The 20,777-nt window shown below is 43.7% G+C and overlaps 2 protein-coding genes across 2 annotated transcripts in view; both read right to left on the bottom strand.

Annotated features, from left to right (window-relative positions):
• Positions 1 to 293: 293 nt before the first annotated feature.
• PRDM14 (PR/SET domain 14) lies at positions 294 to 20,035 on the bottom strand. The gene is made up of 7 exons (XM_019498512.1): positions 20,017 to 20,035; positions 8,207 to 8,263; positions 7,965 to 8,122; positions 7,603 to 7,873; positions 5,677 to 5,879; positions 3,079 to 3,180; positions 294 to 512 (listed from the first exon to the last, which is right to left on the bottom strand). The coding sequence occupies exons 1-7, from the start codon at positions 20,033 to 20,035 to the stop codon at positions 294 to 296; spliced, it is 1,029 nt and encodes a 342-aa protein (XP_019354057.1).
• The window catches only part of NCOA2 (nuclear receptor coactivator 2), a 273,200-nt gene continuing 269,438 nt past the window's right edge, over positions 17,016 to 20,777 (bottom strand). Inside the window, exon 24 of the mRNA XM_014606836.3 lies at positions 17,016 to 20,775. Coding sequence (XP_014462322.1) covers positions 20,764 to 20,775 — 12 coding nt within the window. The 3' untranslated portion in view covers positions 17,016 to 20,763. The remainder of the gene's footprint in view (positions 20,776 to 20,777) is intronic.

Below are 20,777 nucleotides of genomic sequence, written 5' to 3'. Positions count from 1 at the left end.
TCTTAATTAGAGGGTTCCTGAGTGGGACGTGAGTGGCAGCCGGGTCCTGTGCTAGCCCCTGTCCAAAAGCAGATTTCATCTTCTGAGATGTATATACACATACATATTCATATACTTATACACACACACACACACACATATGTGTATGTATATATATATATATATATATATATATATATATATATATATATATACACACACACACACACATACACACATAAACATACACACACTTCTACCACACGCGAAAGCACATACACAGCTGGTTCAGGATCTAAATGAAGGGCTGTTGGCTAAAGAGTTGTGTGGAACTTCATATGGAATCTGAATTCTTCCTGCTCTAGGAAGTGTTTGCCACACACTAAGCAAGTGCCACCTTTGTGTGTGCGTCGCACATGACTGTCATGGGCTGCATGTGAGGCAAAGGCTTTGCCACAGTATTTACACTTGAAGGGCTTCTCTCCAGAGTGCTGGCGGATGTGAGTGCGCAGGATACTGGATGCTGTAAATGCCTAAGGATGTGACGGTTGATGAAAGAGAAAAAAGAAGAGTATTTAAAGTTATACAATTAACTACAAAACTATCATATAAAGGTCCCACTCCACCCAGTATGGCCAGGTCAGTCTGCTAATTAAGATTCAGTCAGTGTATTCCTTCTTCAAAAATCTTCAGAATTTCCACAGCACTGACAAATTATTTTCTTCATTCAGAAAAGAAGCCATAGAAACAGGACTGAAAGGGTTAGACAGTTCTGTCATCCAAAGCAGTAGGTATAGTCAGGTCTAACTCCAGCAAGGTCAGTGGAATTACACTGATAGAAGAGGACAGTCAGATTGGTTTATTAGACTCAAAATATTTCTGACCAGAAGATACAAGCATATATATTTCTGCATGTCAGAGAAGGTTGGATAAAGTCAAGTGTTTTTAATTATCTGTAGTAGTGTTGCAGTGTATTTGTAGCTATGATGGGCCAGAAAATATATAAAAAACAAGGTTTTTCTGATGGTATCTTTTGTTGGACCAACTGTATATTTGGGAGAGATGTTAGCAAGATTTCAATCATGAAGCATCCTTCCTCAAGTCACATCAGGACCTGAAGAAGGGCACCTTGGGCATAAAAACCTGCTTAACTTTTCACCCAACTATAGAGTTGTCCAATAAGAGATCACTAGGAAAAAATCCTTGCTTCGTATTTAATTAAGTGTATTATTGTATATTTCCCTCTTTGTTACAATCTTTACTGAAAATATTTTAACTAAAAAAATATATGTTTCCTATATAGGGATTCGCTTATATTTACACTAGCGAGGAAACACAATATAGAGAATTAGGATTCAGCTGTCAGAAATCCAGCATTTCTTTATGTTTCTGCGTACTCTCACCCATCATACCTGATCCCTCCTTTTCTGGGAAGAGATAACCTCCCAGCTTGTTTTCTTCTTCCTTATTCAATAAACACTTCAGTATAATCAACACATTTTCCCACCCAACTGCTATTCCTTATGGACTTCAGTACTGTACTGAAGCCTTAGCTGCTTTTGTCATACAGGAAGCAGTGGCTTAAGTACCCAAATAAGGTAGGCAAGAGTAGCAACAGCAAGAATGTATTTTGAGCAGATTGGTAAGAACAACACTGGGCTACATCCCCATCTGCTGTGAATCATCATAGTTTTTAGCAACAAATCTTTTCAAGCCACCCTTCAAACCACCAGATCTTTGTCCTCAGTTCTGTTCACACAGGGGATTACAGGCAAATGTTGCCAAGCCTCTGTGGAAAAGAGGATCACTGCCCTTCACGGTATCCTCTCTTTTTCATCTCAAGGACCTTGGGAAGGAGGATAGCGTGGGAATCAGGCAAGTCCAGGATGCCAGATGTGGGAGACAGGGGGTCAGGAAGAATGTATAATGGCCCATTTCTCCAGAGCCATTTAGTTTAGGTAGAAAAGACAATGAAGGCAGGCTGTATTCTATTTTCAAGATAGCTTTCCCTGGTGGGGGAGTCACTGGAGTTGCCACTGCTGAGGGTAGGACAAAGAAAAAGAAACAGCAGTAGACAGAGACGCTGGAGCTGAATGGTTCTAGCCACATGCAGCTTCCCAAAAGTCAAGTGTGGTTTGGATTATCTATTCCATGGGGACTCAGATCCTTCACCTTGATAGAACAATGGGAGGGGAACAGAAGTCCCTTCCTCAAAGTTTTCTCCAATGGGTTTCTCCACAGAAGCATGTAAGCCAAGTTATGGTTTGCAACCCTTACTTACAACTGCAGCTTTAAAACAACAGAAGGTAGTATTGATTTGGATTATTAGTGGTAGTTGTACCAGAAGCTGAGGTTTCTGAACAAAGCTATACAGTCTATGGTTTTAACTTGTATTTTAGAGCTAAGCCTGCATACAAATACCTAATTTCTCACCTAACCATGTGAGTAAGCCTTACTCAGAAAGAGTTTCATTACTTCAAAATAAATAGATAATTAGAACAGGTCTGTGGAACAAGTCCTATTCACTTTACCCATTAAGTAGTGCAAATGAATTCAAAGACTGTTCGCTGGGGAAGGGAGCAGAAATAAACTCATGTAGTAAGTATTTCAACCCATTCATTCTTATCTATCTAAATATTCAACACACTTCTGGAGCACCACACATTCATTTGTAGATTTCATCCTCACAACACCCTCATCTGAGAAGGAAAATGTTATTGATTTTATTTACAGATCAAGAATTTAAACGTAGTATAGATGCTTAAAGTCATCCAGGAAATCTGACTCCATCTGCTGTTCCATATCTCGGTCCAATATCATGCCCAACATTTCATCTTCCCTGTCACTTCCATATTCTTTTTGTTATAGAAGTGTCCCAGATGTAAGTAAATTATAGATTAATTTATTTGGGTCTTTGAATAATCTATGAAAAATCCAGTGCATCCCCATCCCTTCAGTTTTGAACTAGAACAATTTAAGAGAAATATAAATAAAAGAATCTACACATGCTATATATTGAATCTAGCCCAGAAATCTACATGAGATGAGCAATCAGACAAATACAAAGCAAGCTTCTGAATGGATTGTGTTTTCTTTTACCTTGTTACAATACACACATTTGTAGGGTCTTTCTCCAGAATGTACCCTCATGTGTTTGTTCAGGCTTGAAGACTGGGAAAAACTCTTCCCACATACTGAGCACTACAGGGACAAATAAAGTTAACATCAACATTAACCAGCTAAAGATTTTCTATCAAAAGGGCAGTGGAAAAACAGGGGGGACAATGACAAACATATGGGGATGTGCATGTTTGTATCTACACATATGCTCCGTAATCCTAACTAATAAAAATCAAGTTAAAAGCCATCAGATTATTTGTAATGTCCCCAAAACTATAACAAACTTGCACAATTTTGAAGTTGTTTCCAGTGGGGAGGTTTAAAATGGATTAATCTATCAAAAAAACCATTAATTCATTTTTCATCAAAACATTAATTAAACATATTGATGTCCTTGTTTACCAAAATCTGGTTTGGAGTTAATGAACAGTTTTGTATCCAGTGTCAATGATATGATAGTCTGGATAAACATTTCACAATAAAAAAGTAAACACTTTTTAAATAATTGTAATTTCTGAAAAATATATATTTTTTTTATTAAAAAAAGATATACAGAGTGTCTCAGATAGCTTTAATATCTGTAAAATGCTGTACCTATAAGCACTTTACGCTCAGAGCAACTACACATGCGACTCAGCTGAGTGTGTGCACCACTTTTAATAGAATCAGTAGTTATCTGTAGAATGTACTTCTAGGGCTGCCAGTGATGGGACAGATGCTGATTTAAAGTCCATAAAAATTAAAGGAAAGATTTACATCGGCATCAGTTAAATTTGGATCAGGTCACAAGTGGTTATTTTTCAGCTATGATTTGCCTGAAATAAATTCTCTCTCACCCATAATATTCAAATAAATTAAGTGAAAGAGAATTTTTTTTAAGAAAAAGAAATTGTATGCAATGTGGGCAGTCCCATAAATGCAGTATCCTCTGACCCATTTCATTTTTGATGGCTATGTACAATGGATATTTTCCCTGTCCTGTTTTGACTGACAATAACCTTTCTTCTGCATGCATTTCAAAATAAAATGCATAAATTCCAAGAAGAGATATCCAGAAAGAGAAAAAAGAAATATTGAAACATAATATATGGTGTTCCAAAATTTGTTGAATAAACCCACTTTTGAAATCTCTAATCCTTATTCCTGAATAAATATGATGTTATTATTCAATTGTAACATTGTCACTAAGGAATTTCACCTTAGTTCTGGGAGGTTCCATAAAATAGGGAGACATTTGGAGGATGATTTTTCAAACACACAGGAATGAGGGCATACATACAAATACATACAGTTGTTACGTATGATTCAACTGTGTCACCTTCAACATCCTAACTTTATCCTGATATAGAATTTATGAGCATGTCTTACTCTCACTTTTTCCATGTTTCTGACAAGCTAATGCCAAAGATTAGTCATGGATTTGCTCCCATAAAGGAATATCCTAGCACCCTATTTTTAAAACACCATCCCCTTAAAGTATATAGCAGAAGCAAGAGTGCAGGAACCCAAGCTATATAGTAAGTGTCTCAGTGGATGCAAATATGCAGAATTTATAACAACTCCTAAACCAGGGAACTAACTCTCTAACTGAATTCCTGATTCATACAGACTCTTCAAGGATGATAGGCAAGGTATTTCCTGGTCTGATCATCTCTTCAAGCCTGCATGCTTCCTACTTTCTGCTGCCTGATGCCCCAAACCAGACAAGTTAAAAAAAACCTCTCAGGGCAACTGTTAAAAACAGGCGCCATGAAGTTTTAGAATAAGGTAGGCAACGAGTTCAGAGGCACCCTGGCTCTCCTCCCTGCTCTCCCTGGGCTCTCCCTAGGGACAAATTTTAGCAATAGGAAGGCAGCTTTAAAGAGACAGAGAAGTGCCTGTAAAATCTCCGTTCCTGGTGCCTTTAAGTGTTCGTGATTTTAGGAACAATAAGAGCTTGCATGCCCGAGGCTCATTGTCTGGCTAAGGCTCTTAATTGTTTTAACTCAGAGCTGATGGTCCCAATTTAAATTTCAACGCGGCTTTATTCAAGAGGGACCGGGTTTGAGAACACAGGTCGAAATTCTGAGAGAAAGCAGGAAAAGCAGCTTAACAAGCTAGGGGCAACCTCCCAGGAAAAAATAAAAGCAAACAGGATTGAGGTACTGCAGGAAGCCAGCCTCATTCTCCCTTTCTGCATACTTTAAGCATCGTTGACGCTGGAAGTTAGGTAAGGGGAATTGTTTTATACGTATTCATCCAGAGATGGGGACATGACTGGCGATCCAAAACGATCGTGTGTAAATCCCTGACCCTCTTGTACTGAGATCTCTCTCAAACCGCCAGGGTTCACTGCAAACCTCATGGGGAGTCACAAGGGGGACTAAGAAATGTGATATTTTGAGGGTTAATGTTTAGGGGGGAAGGTCTTAACTGTGGAAACAGCTGATCATTTACAGGATAACTATCGTTTGAGGATTGGGGGGGGGGGGGGATTCTAATTCCAGGGGTTTGCTACCATTGCTCATAATAAGATTTAACTAGCCATCGCCCTGCATCTGGCAGAAGGGACTGATGGCATCCGGAAACCAGGCTCACCTTGTGAGGTCTGTGCTTCTCGTGCACGTGCAGGATGTGGATCCTCAGCCTGTCTCTTTTCTCAAAAGACCGGTCGCACAGGTGACAAGGGAATTTCCTGTCTCCTTGATCCACACAGCGAGTGTATTTCAAGTGCTTGTCTCTGTAATATTTGTAGGCAAACACTTTGCCGCACCTCTCGCATTTATAACTCTCCCCGGATTCTGTACAACACAAGGGAAAGCGCCGTCATTCAACCACGTGGAGGTTTCACGCCCTCCTGCTGGTGCTGGGACCCGGCCGAGGACAGTTGTAGCTTTTAGAAATGGTAACAGTATTACAGTAAATATTCAGGGCGCGATAATTGGCAAAAATGCAACTAGCAACGCTGAACTCTGGGGTGCCCTCCTGCGCTCTCCCATGCTACCGTCGGTCACAGCAGTGTGGAGAGCACATTCTCGCTGGGCGAAATCCGGGGAAATGACAAGTTGTGGCACTGACTTCAGTGGGGTCAGGATTTCACTCCTTGTGTCTACTACATTTAAAAGAAGATCGCCTTTTGCCTGAAGGCAGGCACAGCAAAGAGAATAACTCCGCAGGAACTATAGGCAGAGACAGAAGTCAGTCCCTCGATTTCCACCTTGGCTTTAATATCTGCAAAAGTGCATTTCTTGCAACATAAAAGAACCTCCTGACCCCGACAAAACCTGCTGGTCTGTCTAGAATATCAGCATCACATTTCCCGAAATTCAAAAATCAGGCAGCTGAAGTTTTCAAGGTAAGATTAAATACGAGTGTTTCTGTTTCAGATCCTTAGATCTGAACCATCTCATCGGTTTTCTCTAGGTTTTGGAAATAGTTCTGATCAGAAATGCCAGAAATATTTAAATGCCAGCTCCTGTTGGCTGCATGCCCGATTAAGTGGTCTGAAATCAGACCTCAGCATCGAATCAAGAGTCTGCCCAATGTATCAGAGTTAAACAACTGCCAAATGTCATTTCCAAAATGCGCATTAAAACAAAGCCACAACGCATGTTTTACTACTACTACTACTACTACTACTACTACTAGTATTTGCTGCAGTTTCCTCAGAACCTATCGTCCTTCGGGTATATAAAATACATCTCTACTCAGAATCAACCCAGTGGTCCCGGGGTTTGCTGTCTTCCCAACAAGACAGATACCTCTGAAATCAGCCTTCCTAGAAACCAGATCTGCTGTGAATTTACTGGAGTAGGTCTATCCCTATTAATTGCCTTTACAGTTGACGAACTTAAGAGCTGTAGATCAAGACCACCTAAAACAAATGTTGTGTGACACTGAGTGTTTAATCCAGGGCAAAGAAAATATAAATACAAGGTGCTTCGTTGTGGGGATTGTGCCCTTGCCCTTAGAGAGCAGGATCGGGCCCGTGCTGCTGTTTGCTGTGCCTGGCTTCCCGGCACTACACGCGGCCGCTTGAGCCCCCTGATTTTTCGTGCGCTAAAATAAACCTCGCAAAACAAAATCCAAAAGCAAATCCAGCTCATCACATGGCTTGGGCTTCCCCGCGTGTGTAGCTCGGGTCTCAATCCGTTTCAAGTATCTGCAAGCAGCGGGTTGGGGGTTTTTGTTGTTGTTGTTGTTTTTTTACTCGGGGCCTGGACATAAATCTCCAACCTCTCCAACCCCTCTCCACCCCCGCCCCTGGGAACCCTTCTGCCTTCGGCTGGAAAGAGGGGTCGGTCCCTAGGTTTGGGGGGTTTTGTCTTGAATGCTGAGGTTTAAATTATAGACAGAAAGGACAAGCGGCACCTGTCCCCTCCTGGAGGGCTGTTGCAGGCGGCCCGCACCTGCTGGAGGTTCCAGCGAGATGTTAGGGAGAAGAAAGGTTCTCCGCCAGCCGCAAGCGGAGCCACAGAGAAATGAGATAATGCTCCCTTTGGGGTGGGGTTCCAGGGCACCGACCTTCGGCTTGTAGCTGGGGTCTCTTCCCTTGGCTCGTGCCTTTCAGGCTGAGGGGGATGCCCAGGAACTGGAGGTAGCAGTCCCCGTACCACACGAGCAGCTCCTGCTCGGGCAAGATCTCCTTGCAGGTCTCGTAAAAGATCTGGCCCTGGCACTGGACGGCCGTGAGATTCTGCTCCTCCGGGAACCGCGCGCAGTTGACGAGGGACATCCAGTTCCCCGCGGCGCCCCTGCCGTCGATGAAGTGGCTCAGGCGGCCGTCCTCGAAAATCTGCGGGGAGACCAAGGAGCATGAGGGGGGCGCAGAGACCCCCTCCCGCCAGCCCGGCCGCTGCCCCGGGGGGAGCAGAAGCCGCATCTACCTCCCACATCAAGGAGTTGTCATCGTACGTCTTGATCTCGCTGGTGTTGACCACTCTGCCCTGGAAGGGGCCGAAGCGGACCCCTTTGGGGATGGGCTCGGTGCAGAAGACCCCCAGCTGAGGCACGTCGCCGCACAGCGCCTGCAGCACGGCCAGGCCTGCGGGGAGAGCAGAGCGGAGCGGAGCAGCCCCGGGGGCTCCAGGCGCGGCACGGACGTCCCAGCCCCGCGGCCGCCACTTACCTGCGGGCACCTGCAGCGCGTCGGGGTCCGGGAGCGCAGCCGGGGAGTCCGCGGCGCCTGCGGGGCAGAGCGGAGAGGCGTGAGCGGGGCCGGGGCCGGGGTGCGGGGCGGGGTGCGGGCGGGCGGCGGCCCCTTACCCGCGCGGGCCGGGGGCAGGCGCAGCCCCGAGATGGCGTGCAGGCTACCGGCCCGCGGCTCGGCGCGCAGGGCGCCGTACAGCACGGTGCGCAGGTCCGCCTCGCTGAAGCGGTAGGTGGGGGGCAGCGGCGCCCCGGCCCCGGCCCCGGCCCCGCCCGCACCCGCACCCGCGCCGCGCCGTCTCCTGGTGCCGGGCTCTGCGGGCGGCGGCGCGGCCGGGAAGGGCAGCGGCGGGGAGGCGGCGCGCGGGCACTGGGGCGGCGGCAGCAGGCGCAGGGGGCCGCCCAGCGCCTCCGGGGGCAGCAGCGGCGGGTAGAAGGCGGCGATGCCCGGGCCGAGGCCGGCGTAGGGCTGGTCCTGGGGGGCCAGGGGCAGCGCCATGGCGGGGCGGGCCGGAGGGCAGGGGCGGCTGTCCCGCGCCTTGTGGCCGCGGCCGGGCCAGGCGGGCGCTGTTAAAGGCGGCGGCGGGCCCGGGGGAGGGGGATCCCGAGCCCCATCTCCGCCCCCAGCCGCCCGGCCCCAGCCATTGGCCCAAGAGCGGCTCGTCTTTGGCTGCTCGCTCCGCGCCCGGCTGCGCACCGGCACCTGCCTGCGGCGGGCGGACCAGAGGGGCTGCGCCGGGGTCACAGCACAGCAATATATTATATTATCATAATGGTGGGTCAGACTCATATGTCACGTATCACGTCAGAATTTTTCATATGGGATTTGGGTAGTATAGTGTAGTGTAATGGGTTAGGCAGACTGATACGACATATGATTGTATGACGAGGTGAGGGCTTGCTCAGACATATGACTGCTCAGACTCAGCATATATGATACGGGGGTAGGTTGTAGCCGTGTTGGTCTAAGGACACAAGCAGACAAGGTTCTTTGGGTGAATCTCATATCTTTTATTAGACCAACTTAAATTGTTGGAAAAACATTTTCTTAGCAAGCTTTCGGGTTTAAAACCCCTTCGTCAGGCCGAGGACGCCTCTGTGTGCTCTTCCTGGACGGAGCGATTTTAGGAAGAGCACACACCAACTGCTTGCTAAGAATTTTTCCCCCAACGATTTAACTTGGTCTAATAAAGGGGCTGGGCAAGGGAAGGGATGCTGGACCAGATGAGCTCTGGGGGGTCCCTTCCAGCCCTGCTTCCGCGATGCAGCCGTCCCGAGCCCGGTTGCGGTCCCGCCGCTGCTCCCCGAGCTGGCTGTGCGGCGCCGGGCGGGGGCGGGGGTCCCCCTGCTCTCACCCACGGCCCCTCCACTGGCTCGGGCCAGGTCTCGGGGATGCCCGCGCTCAGCTTTTCCTCCGTGCGGAGCTATAAGAGAGCCGCTTTCCTGCGGCGGGACTGGGCGGGCAGGGCCGACGGCTCTCAGCACCACGTAGCCGAAGTCTCCGGAGGGCTGAGCCCCGGCCCCCCTCGAGGACTCTCCCGGCGGCCGTGCAGTGACACGCCGGGCACAGGGCACGGGCGGCACCCGCGGGGCTGCCGGGCTCACCTGGCTCTCCACCTGCCCGCGGGCAGTCTCCCCTCACCCCGTCCAGCACCAGCAGCTTCCTGTGCTGCAGAAAGGGAAAGGCTCTCCTCTCCCCTCCAGTCTAAATCGAGCCGAGGCAGCTGCTCTCCACCTCCCCCGGGCCGAGTTAAAAGGAGGGGTCGGGGCTGCCCGAAGTACCGGCCCAGCACCCCGGCAGGCTCGGCCGGGACATAGTCTCTCCGGTGCGAGTGGCCGGGGGCAGGAGGGATCCAGCCCCCGGGGCTGTTGCTTTCTGGAAGCGAGGTTTCGTTGTGTTGCTTCCGCCGGGCACTGGAGAGCAGGGGCAGAGGACCGGCTCCCCAGCTCCCCGCCCTCCGTGTCCAAGTGACACGTGTTTAAGATTAAAGTCTGATATACGCCCGACTCCCTAGTGCCGCAGAGGCATCCCCTAAATAAGAGCCACGTCTTTGTTTGGAAAGAGAGATCCCGGGGAAGATTTTTACTCCTCTAATGGCCTCAGGCAGCGACAACGATAAACTCCCACCTCCAGTCAGAAAGGTGCAACATTTCCTATGTAACAACCTAGCAAACAAAACCAACAAAACCCAAACGATCCAACCCTGGCACTGTAGAGATGAAAGGAAAAAGAGCCAACTCTCTTCTGCTACGCTGTGGGATGAAATCCATCCCTTAAAGAAATCCAGAGTAAAAGAAATTGCAGTTTCAGAAATTACCAACCCTTTCATAAACACACTCCGATGCTGACAGGTCACATTCACACCATTTTTGAAAAGTCCAGTCTTGACAGTTATATTCATATGAAATTGCACATTTGTATATGACGCATAATATTCAATTGAACAAAACTATAAAGAATTTAGTAGGAAAAACCCCCATTATGTGCATTATTATACAAGCATACCAAAATGACAGGGAACATAAGAGTTTTAATAAAGATACACATATATAAACCAAGTATTGATGTCTAATTTTCATTTATTTCATGAAATTTAAAAATGAAATTTAGATATTAAAATGTAAAAATTAAAAACCAAAACAAAATTACGTATCTACCTACATAATTAGTTATACAAATATACATGCACATATGTACACACCCGTACCTACACATTGCAAAATACTGCCTGCATTCATCTGAACAAAACAGGATAACATGGGAAAATGTGTGTGGCAGAGAAACATGCGAATCATATCATAAACTACAACACACCAGAAAACAGCAATGTGTACTGGGTCAGAGCAAGGGTTGGCCTCTGAATCTTGATTTTTTTAAATCTGTTTCTTGAATGAATTGTTCTGAATGAAAGATGGTGTTTCTAAAGGTTGTGAAAGCTATTTACATCAAGATTAACTGTTTTTTAGCATAATTTAGAAACAGGCACTGGCAACTTTAAAATCCAATTCACACATATTTTTGTCTTGGGTTTCCCGTGTGTGTGTGTGTGTGTGTGTGTGTGTGTGTGTGTGTAGAGGAAACTACACATTATTAACTCAATGAGCACATGAATACAACAGGCATGATATTGTTTCAGAGTAGATTGAAAGTCTCTTGCCTTCCTTCCACTAATTCTTTTGGCTATAGTTGTCTCTTCTTTAGCATCAGGACTTAGGTCCAGAAACCTGAATATTTTTAGGAACCCAGAACATATCCCTCCCATTGCCACCTGTGGCTCCAGCTCTGGCCCCGGCCCCAGTCAGGGGTGGGATGGGAACAGGTTCTACCGTGTGTTTTGTGCCCAAGTTGGAGCTGGAACCAGAGCAGTTGCATAGCATAAGGGGGGGGAAGTGGTATGGAGGCATGTTGCCTGCTCCTCTCCCCTACCGGTGCTTTACCTGCTCACCCTCCCACCCAGCACTGCTTTCCCAGCAGCAGCAGAGAGGGGACAAATTTAACATGACCCTCTGATAATAAAAATGTATAATTTTCCATGTATGGAATCTAATTATTGGAAATTTGTCTTAAATTCAAAGTTTGATTGGGGGTAAATATGGTAATAATATATGCTTGCTTAAGCTCAAGTAGACATGCCCAAGATGAAGCAAACACACTTTTAATTCAGAAAACCCAGCAATATCTGGGTACAAACTGGCCTTTCACCATCAGTCTCAGAAGTTGTTTTATTCATCTGAGATTGCCAACAAATCACAATCTCTTTATAGAAACCAGGAGAGCAGAACTGGCTAACGATTTCCTTGGAGTGTTGGGGAGAGATTTATAGCAGGCAAGTACTAAATATTGTGAGGACCTTTACAAAAGACAGAAGTTAACGTCTAGTGTGAATATACTCGACAGTTTTTAAAAACCCTCATCTCTGAAGAGAATCATTAGCTTATTATGCACATATGTATTTAGACCATTGTTTTAAAACATGACTTATGTATGTTACCAGCTGCTATTGGCTTTCTGAATGATATTGCCTTTAACTTCCATTGTTATAAATAGGATTTCAGACTAATCAGTACCTTCCAAGAAGACACTCAGTTCTTTCCCATTAAAGTCATTGGAAATTTTGCCACTGAATTACATGGTAACACAATAGAGCTCTTAAGCCCTGCTCTTGCAAATACTTAGGCATGTGTGTAATTTTATTTCTGTGCACCTCCATGGAGTTCAGTTAGGTTAAAACACCAGAGTAAAGATGGCACATACTTTAAAGGGGTTGCAGGACTGGGATTTAGACTAGCTTTTGGGGGCAGGAATGTGTCTTATCCAAGGGCCCCGCATTGTAGCTTCTGCCCACCAACACACGGGTAAAAGACCTGGTTGTTTTTTTAAGCACAATATAGATTGATGATGCTTTATGCATTATTGCATGGAACACCCATACTAATAATAATATTTAAAAATTTGATTTTGGTTGCTTAATTATTATTTTTTTAATTAAGCCTGTTTTTTAGGTGCATCACAGACTAATATTTTTATAACAGCATAAATGATTTTGTATAGGCAAAAAGAAAATGTGCTTATATTTTATTTAAGGACTTGGCTCATGACACCCAATCATACAGAACCAGATGTGCTTGTCCCTTTTTTGTGTGCAAGTCTCATTGACACCAGGAGGACTGGAATGATAGGCTTGTTTTTAACAAACAAAAATAACTGAATAAGTGACACTTAAAGAAAAATAAATTGTTGCAAAAATGGAATGATGAACTCTGTGAAACTTTTAATTGAAATTTTACAAAAACATTGCAGCCAACCTACTTCTTTTAGTAAAATCCTATTCTTGTTTCCAGAGAACAGGTGAAGAGCAACAGTTCAGATGCAGGTTCTAGCTCGTGTAGTTTATTTTATTCAGAATATTGATCCAAAGACAACACAATTCAGCATAATGAGCAAAACCAAGTAATTTTGACTTCTCTTTTTGGGCAAGTAGATTTTACAAAATGGCCATCTCCCACCCACAGCTCTCCACTTCTTCCTTCTGAGAAACTTTGGGTCTTTTGCTGCCACGTCCTCTGGACAGCAAAGGACACGTCAGAAATAGTTCACAGTACTTGTGTAGCACATTCCATGCAGGGTTCTCAAAACATTCTATACATTAAGAAAATATAGGATCCTAGTTCCACTTTTTAGTGGAGAAATTAATGCACTGAGGGTTCCCAAGTACTCAGGATCACTGTGACAGAGTTAGGGATAGAATCCAGATCTCTTGATTTTGTTGTATTTTGGCAGAAAGAACGCTCTATTCTCTAAGCAAAGGGTTTTATCTTAGAGGACAGGCAGCTACCGTCAGTCAGTATAAGACAATAGCCATAAATAGCACAGATTATAATCTGATCAACGTAGAAATCCAAAAGTCATGGTAACCTTTAGGGACTTTGGTTTTGCACCATATTTAGAATCCTAAGGAGGAGGTGGTGGCGGCCAAGGTGCAGTGCTGCAGCTCAAGGGACACTGTGGCATCCAGGGCACTGCTGCTGTATCACTGAGTGTACACTCTGTCCTGTGCTAGGGGCCAGGGTGGATGCTAGGTTGCTGCTGCCATCCTGAATCACCTGCAAGAAGTTGAAGAGTATTGCATGCCCAGTGCCTGCAGCTCCCAGCTGCTGCCATTGATCTCAGCCCCCCAGTGGTGGCAGCAGGGCTGAAGGAGTAACAGGGAGGGAGGAAGCGCAGCACTGTGCCTCTGACAGTCCAGGTGCCCTCAGGGCAGGTTTGGTGGCTAGGGCTGGGGGTACCACACAGTTCCACCTTGGAGCATGGCAGGCAGCACCTGCACCCGGCCTTTCTGCCTCTTCCCTGTGCAAGCTGAAGTGGGGCCCTACCCCAGGGTGCCATGATGCCCCCACCTTGGTGCCTTGGTTGGTTGCCCTTACTGCCCACTCCTCAGGCTGGCTCTGTTTGCAGGTCATGCTGGCAGGGCTGCCGGTAACATGGTAGGGAGGTATTGATCACACTGGTAGCACTGCGGGGGCTGTGGCTTGGGAGTGAGGGGCACTGGCATGCCAAGGCTGCCCAGCACTACAAAGCAACAGGGGAGACTGCCACAGTTGGACCTGTGTCCTGATGCAGTAGGAGAGCTGCTGCTGGGAGGGAGCAAGTGGGGGTGAGGGGTAGGCAGGGAGTGAGGGTCACTGGCAGGCATCCAAATTGCATTATTGAATACTGTAAAAATATAAATAAAACATTGTGTTCAACTGATACACACACATTATATATTATATAGCGGTCCTTCATTTTAATTGCAGATTATAGTCAGACTTTGTCATTTTTAAACAGAAAACCAGGATCCCTCTTCAGGATTCCTTCCCCTCCCATTTCACTGCTTCCCCATATGCAGCTACCAGTGTCCCTGCTGTCTCCAAGTGATTGAGTGGAGGGCACCAGAGCTGCTCCTGCCTTTCTCCAGCCAGTGACAGTGACAGCAGCAGCCAGGTTCCTCCTTTCTGCCTGGTCCTCCATATATTCTCTGCCAGCCTGGAAGCAAACATGGAAATGGGGACCCACCCACTGTTATTGTTGCTGTCCCTGACTGAAGAATACCCAAGCAGGTATTTTTCATCATTTCCTGCCCCACTCCCCCCATTGGTTGGGGACAGCAGGGACAGTGGCAGTGGTGATTTGGAAAGGGGGAATGGGAGAGGAGGGGACATGCTGCTGAGCACAGTGGGGAAGGGAGGGGAAAGATTCTTACCTGCTTTGGAGACTGCTACTCCTACAGTATGATCGGAAGTGGAGGGGGTGGGGGAGGAAGGGATGTGACTGTACCGCTTCACCCTTTATGGATCTGCCCCAACACTAGCTAGAGGTTCCGTGTGGCTCCTCCTTCCCCAAGATCTAGGTGGCTTTATAAAACCTGTCTTGTAGGTGAAATGAACGTCAATCTCACTTACCTGCTAAAGACTCCACCCTCCAGGTTGCCAGGGTCATTTGGGGTGATGGGGACAGGACGAGTTGAGGGGCTGGCAGGTACTGGGAGTGTTGTGTTGCTTGCTTCCTCCTTGACCCAAATAAGAGTGGCACCCCAAAGTGTGGGGTCTCCAGCAAGGAAGTCAAACCAACAGCATAGCTTTCAAGACACAGGCTGTAAAGCTGTGGAGATCTTGCGGACCCCCTGGAGCCCACAGCCATCCTGGGAACTATAAACAGCGTGCACCACTCCCAGGAACTATAAGCAGAGGGCCAAGCCCCCTGCTCCTGGCAGCCTCTCCACTTCTCCCCAGAAAGTCTGGGTACTCTATCACCCCAGTGGCATTTCAGCAGCAGTGAAATTTCTAGATGGTGAGGGGTCTACCTGGAACCCGTAGCAGTGTCTGTGTGGCCAACTCTACCCAGGGACAATTGTGAACCGGTTCTCAATCAATAGCACTCTTGGAACTGTTCAAGTATCATGTTTGTTTGCAGCTGTTTCAGTCAGGCACAGGAGAGCCTGTTGTATCCTTTTCAATGCTACTATGTAAATACTACTTAAAAAGTGATTAGAGAATAGCTGTAAGGACCATTTACCAAACTGATGCTATTCAACATGAGTGAAAAGAATATGGTCCTAGTATAATGGAAAGTCTGATGGGGGATGTGACTTAAAGCTTTAACTGATAAGACTCTCTTTAAGATAGTATCCTGTCTTTTCTTTTTGCTAGATTTGAACCACTCCCATGTGTTGTTCACATAAGAAGATATCTACTGGTCTCATGAATTCTTTCCTAAACCTTTGTTTGCAAGGAAAAAAAAATCTTTTTTAGATAAGCATTTATTAGCAGCTACTCATTATTTCAGACAGGTGGGCAGGCAGATGCTGCGAGTAATTCTTGTCAAGAAATCTCAGCGCCTCAAAGGACGAATGAAGTGGACAATGCTGTTCTCTAAAGTCATGTTCATACTGGAGTCACTTCTACTGTACACATGAAACTGCCAAGTGTAGGTAATCCTTCTAACTTCATGCTGAGAAATAACACTCCTCATCCTGCAATTCTTCCTTCCAGACTGCTATAAAATGACAATTATAAGCAACATAATTGTGTCTTTTTAAAGGATTAGAGTAGAAAGAATTCAGGCAAGATCAAGGGGACTGGCAAAGCCCATCTTGTCCAAAACGAATACTTTATCATGAATAGTAATATCATGCCATTGTTTGCAAGTATTTGTACAGAAACATATTTTAGTTTAAGAAAAATAATCATCTTTTCTTTTTTTCCCACTTATTTTCTGCAGCTAGTAGAAAGTTCTGACAATCCAAAAATCTCACTGGTTTAATATTCTTTTCACAATGCAGTAGCCACCTCCAATAATTTATTTTCTGAATGACTTGACTTCAAGGGGAAAATGACAGTGCAGTGTTCTGCCAACATGCCATTTCCTTGTCCCTCAAGGCCCTTCTGTAAGTTTAAATGCCATGCCATTCAGCCTTAATGCCTGCTGAGAATGCCTAAAAGGGTGCCCAGTGAAGAGCCAATTGTGATGTAAAGAACGGTTATTAAGGGGCTTGTTTCAAATAGGCCACTTAACTGTGTCAGATGGCAGTAACTTTTAGTCAAACCAAGTTTAGGCAGGATTCAACATCCTACAGGTGAAAGGATCTGAAATGTGACCACTGGTTTGAAAATTTAAAAGTAACGTTATTTAGCTAAAAAAAGTTATCTTTTAAAAATGTAGACAAATCCCCCTTCTCTGTGTAGTTTCTATTTCATTACATTTATCTGAGAAAATGAAGGCACAACAGAAACACACTGAGATCTCTAAAGCCATGTAAAACCCGAAGGCATTAAAATTTATTAAATGATGCAATAACAACAGAATTCTTTATTTACAATAGCATTATTTAACATCAAATAAGCAAATAGCATCAGCAAAGCAATATTAACTTGCATAAATGTATTTAAAATTTCTCTGAATATATCTACCTTTGCATAAACTGCTCACACTAGAAATACAAACATCAATGCAGGTGAACAAGGTGATGTTCAGAGTCAACTCCGTTTTGAAAATAAATCACAACCTGAAACACTGTAAGCTTTCTCCTGAAGAACCATAGTTAATATATTGCTTAATTTTACCCTTGTATAATCTTTTCATATACACACATCTCAGATGCAACTTCATGAGGAACTGTACAAATAAAACCCACAAATGACAAAAGGGAAAAATTAAATGACAGTAAATGTTTGAAGAAATGTGTCCATCATCTCTACCGAGCAACATAAAGATAAGTGATGATGCACTTATTCCAAAATTGTACACAATTCACTATACAAATATAATACATCAGACAGCTATGTAGGAATATACAAGACTTAAAAACAGATCTAAGGCATTATGCTAGATTTTAGCATTTTGAGGTTCTTGCACATAGCTTTACCTGTAGTAAGAAACTGAAAAGATTTTGTTTTAGTCTACAAAGAAACACCAGGGAGAAAATTCTAATTAAAATCAAAGCCACTACAGTAATTTTTTTTTGTGCAGAGAATGCTTTTGCTCTTAGGCAGCATACTACCATACAAATACTAGAAAACTTTAAATTCACACCAACAATTAATGGCTTAAGTTGCATTTCAAAACTGATTGTGTATCTTTGGGTTCTGCAAGTGGAGCTGTGCCACCCATTTCATCTGTTAAGCCCATATGAACTCCATTTTAAACAAAGATTTTAAAAATGCATTGTATAAACTGCAAAAACATTGCTTTCTGTTAATACAGACCAAGAGAGATATTGTGTGGGACAATATTTTCAACTTTAAGTACAAATTAATTTGTTATAGCAAAACAGCTCAGTCCACTTTTCAAACTTACCACATTATGTGAACACTTAAATGGGTCATATTACCAAGTTTATGTATGTTAATTTTTCACATTATGTGTCTTTCACATTTAGCAATGTAACTTGAACACTGTTTTTTTTGGTCTAATAAACAAAATTCAAATACTTTCTCCAACAAATCTGCTGTATACAGGATGAAAAATACTGAAGATGAAGGGACTTGATTTGGTTTTTTATTTTTGTTTCTACAGTGATCAATATGATCAGAAAAATCCTTCACTCACTTGTGTTTTTAATTAGTTAGACAATAACTAAAACAGCAGGACGCAATCTGAGCCAAAGTGACATGTAAAATCTCTTTTCTTTTAAAATGACAATGGGCGATGAGCTAACAAATCACAAATATATTAGAAAGATGTGCAGATCTGTCATGAATTGGGAGAAATATAAACCACTAATTTTGTCCATGGTGCCAAAGGTTATGAAAAGATTAGAAACAAAATATAATACAAACAGAATTAGTTTAAAACCCATTTAGACTTTGTGTTGCATGACATTAAAGTCCTTCTAATTTATACAATTCTTATATAAATAATTTAAAATCTGGTATATAATGTATATTTAATACAAATGTCATCGTGTCAATGAGGCTATGGAGCTCAGGGCTGACAGTTACTTTATTTTTTTTTACCAGAGCAAAACACAATGGCTCAGTTGATTAAATATTTCCTTTTTTTAGTTTGACCAACAAAATGGTAACTGCTGAAAAACACTTTTTTCCTATGGGTTTTGAATCCCGCTCTCAGGGGACAAATGGATTCTAATTTTCCTTGGTTTTCAGCAAAATTTCTCCATGGAAAACAACTCTTTCCAATCATCTTTAACATATTTTCTTCAGCTTTATATAAAGCAAGAAGTCGTTTGTACATTTTAATCCCCACCTCAAAAAAAAAAATCAAATTACAAGAAAATAAACCTTTTACTCCCAAAAGACATGGCTGATGAGATATTATCAAATGCACTGCATTTTAAATGACATCAAAACATTGGAGATCAGGTAAGAAAAGTGTGTGGATTGGGAGTTAGAGGAAAGAAACAGGAAGTCAAAGAACTTCATCAATTCCTTGGTATTTCAAGTCCTCATAAACTGATGCCAGTTTAGTAAAGATTACTCCAACCCCAATGGGCAAGAAAAAAGCCACCCCCCACAGTGGCCTGCTTAGTAACAGTTAGTTTCTCTAAGAGTCATTAAGAAAGAATATAAACATACAAAAATCAAGAATTGGTTCCTACAGTGGCTGCATATAATATAGTTTAGATAAATGACTTCATGAGCAGAATCACAAGATTTAAAAAATGAAAACTCTCAAGCCTACAAATTAGGTCTAATCAAGGCATTGTGATCCTTTACAAAACACTTTTTCAGGAGACACACACGGCTATGAAGATATCTAATTTAATACTGAAGTACCTCATTTGGAATCAACTCCACAACATGTATATCTCACAAAAATTATACAGTTAAAACACTTAAGTTTTGAACTTAAATTATTGCTTGTTTATATATAAACTGGATTTTATGTACCTTACAAAACTTCCTCAGAGTCCACACTGCTTTAAAATAATTAAAAATGCACGATGGTGGTTCCGTCTGTAGTGATATCTGCCATAGGTTTTTAAAAAATCATTATTTTCCCAGCAAAGGGAACAGGGAATGGAAATTAACATGTTTTAAAGCAGGTGTCTTTAGCTCTTTTTGATATAATGCACCAATTCTGCCACTACCATCACCAGTAAATGCATTCTCATTGAACTCCATTATTCAGCAACTGGTTACTTGCAGTCTAAACCGCTGGTAACACACTTAGGGAAATGAAGGGCTTACCTGTTCTTTTATTCTATAGAAGAGGTGAATGAGAAAAATGTCAAGAGTCAGGTAAAATCATGGTTGCTGATTTTTAGGAATTTAACCAAAAAAGTAACTTACATTGATCTTTTTGATTCATGATTGGTATTACAAGCATTAAAAAATGTGCCTTGTAAACAGCCCTCTCAGAGTATTTTTAGTCCATTTCACAACTTGAACCCATTCAAAATTGATTCGTACAGTATTTTACACATGTTCATCTTTCCTAACTTGTCCTTGAAATCAAACCCACTTATTATATTTGTATATGCACCAGATGTTGCCTCCCGCCCCTACCAGGTTTTAATCCACTCCCCACCCCCAAAATGCAGGCCTTAGTTTAAAACACAATTTTTCAGATGGAACTGAATCCTTTGCACCAGACTGAGTAGCCAGGGAAAACAAAGCAAAAAAATAAGGTCTAGAACTAAACAGAAACAGAACAAGAGCATGGTTGTTATTCCTTAATTACATACATTTAAATACATTCAATCTGACATGGTTTATGAAAATTGCCTGTCAACATTTACTTTGCAGGAGAGATCTAAGTTGCACTAAGGTGAATGCAGTGAACAGACTGAGCAACTGTCTGTACGCTAGCTTCAGACTGTCAAAGAAGAGGCTGCTCTTCCAGCAACAACCATTTTGACCCCACTCTGGAAGGCAGAGCTGAGTCCTGTCTGCAGCGCTTAGCCGAACTTGCTCCAGTGGAACTGGCTGGCAGGTCAGATGGGTCATAACAAACAGATGCAGCTCTTCAAACTGGTTAGGGTTTTGGGCTGGGGAGCCCAGTCAGCTGGAGAAGGGAGCAACCAACAACCTTCAGGGTCAGCAATATTTCT

The sequence above is a fragment of the Alligator mississippiensis genome, chromosome 3, assembly GCF_030867095.1.
Source record: "Alligator mississippiensis isolate rAllMis1 chromosome 3, rAllMis1, whole genome shotgun sequence".
NCBI lineage: Eukaryota > Metazoa > Chordata > Crocodylia > Alligatoridae > Alligator > Alligator mississippiensis.
Note: the sequence above shows the minus strand (reverse complement) of the source record. Positions and strands in the feature narration are given on the sequence as shown.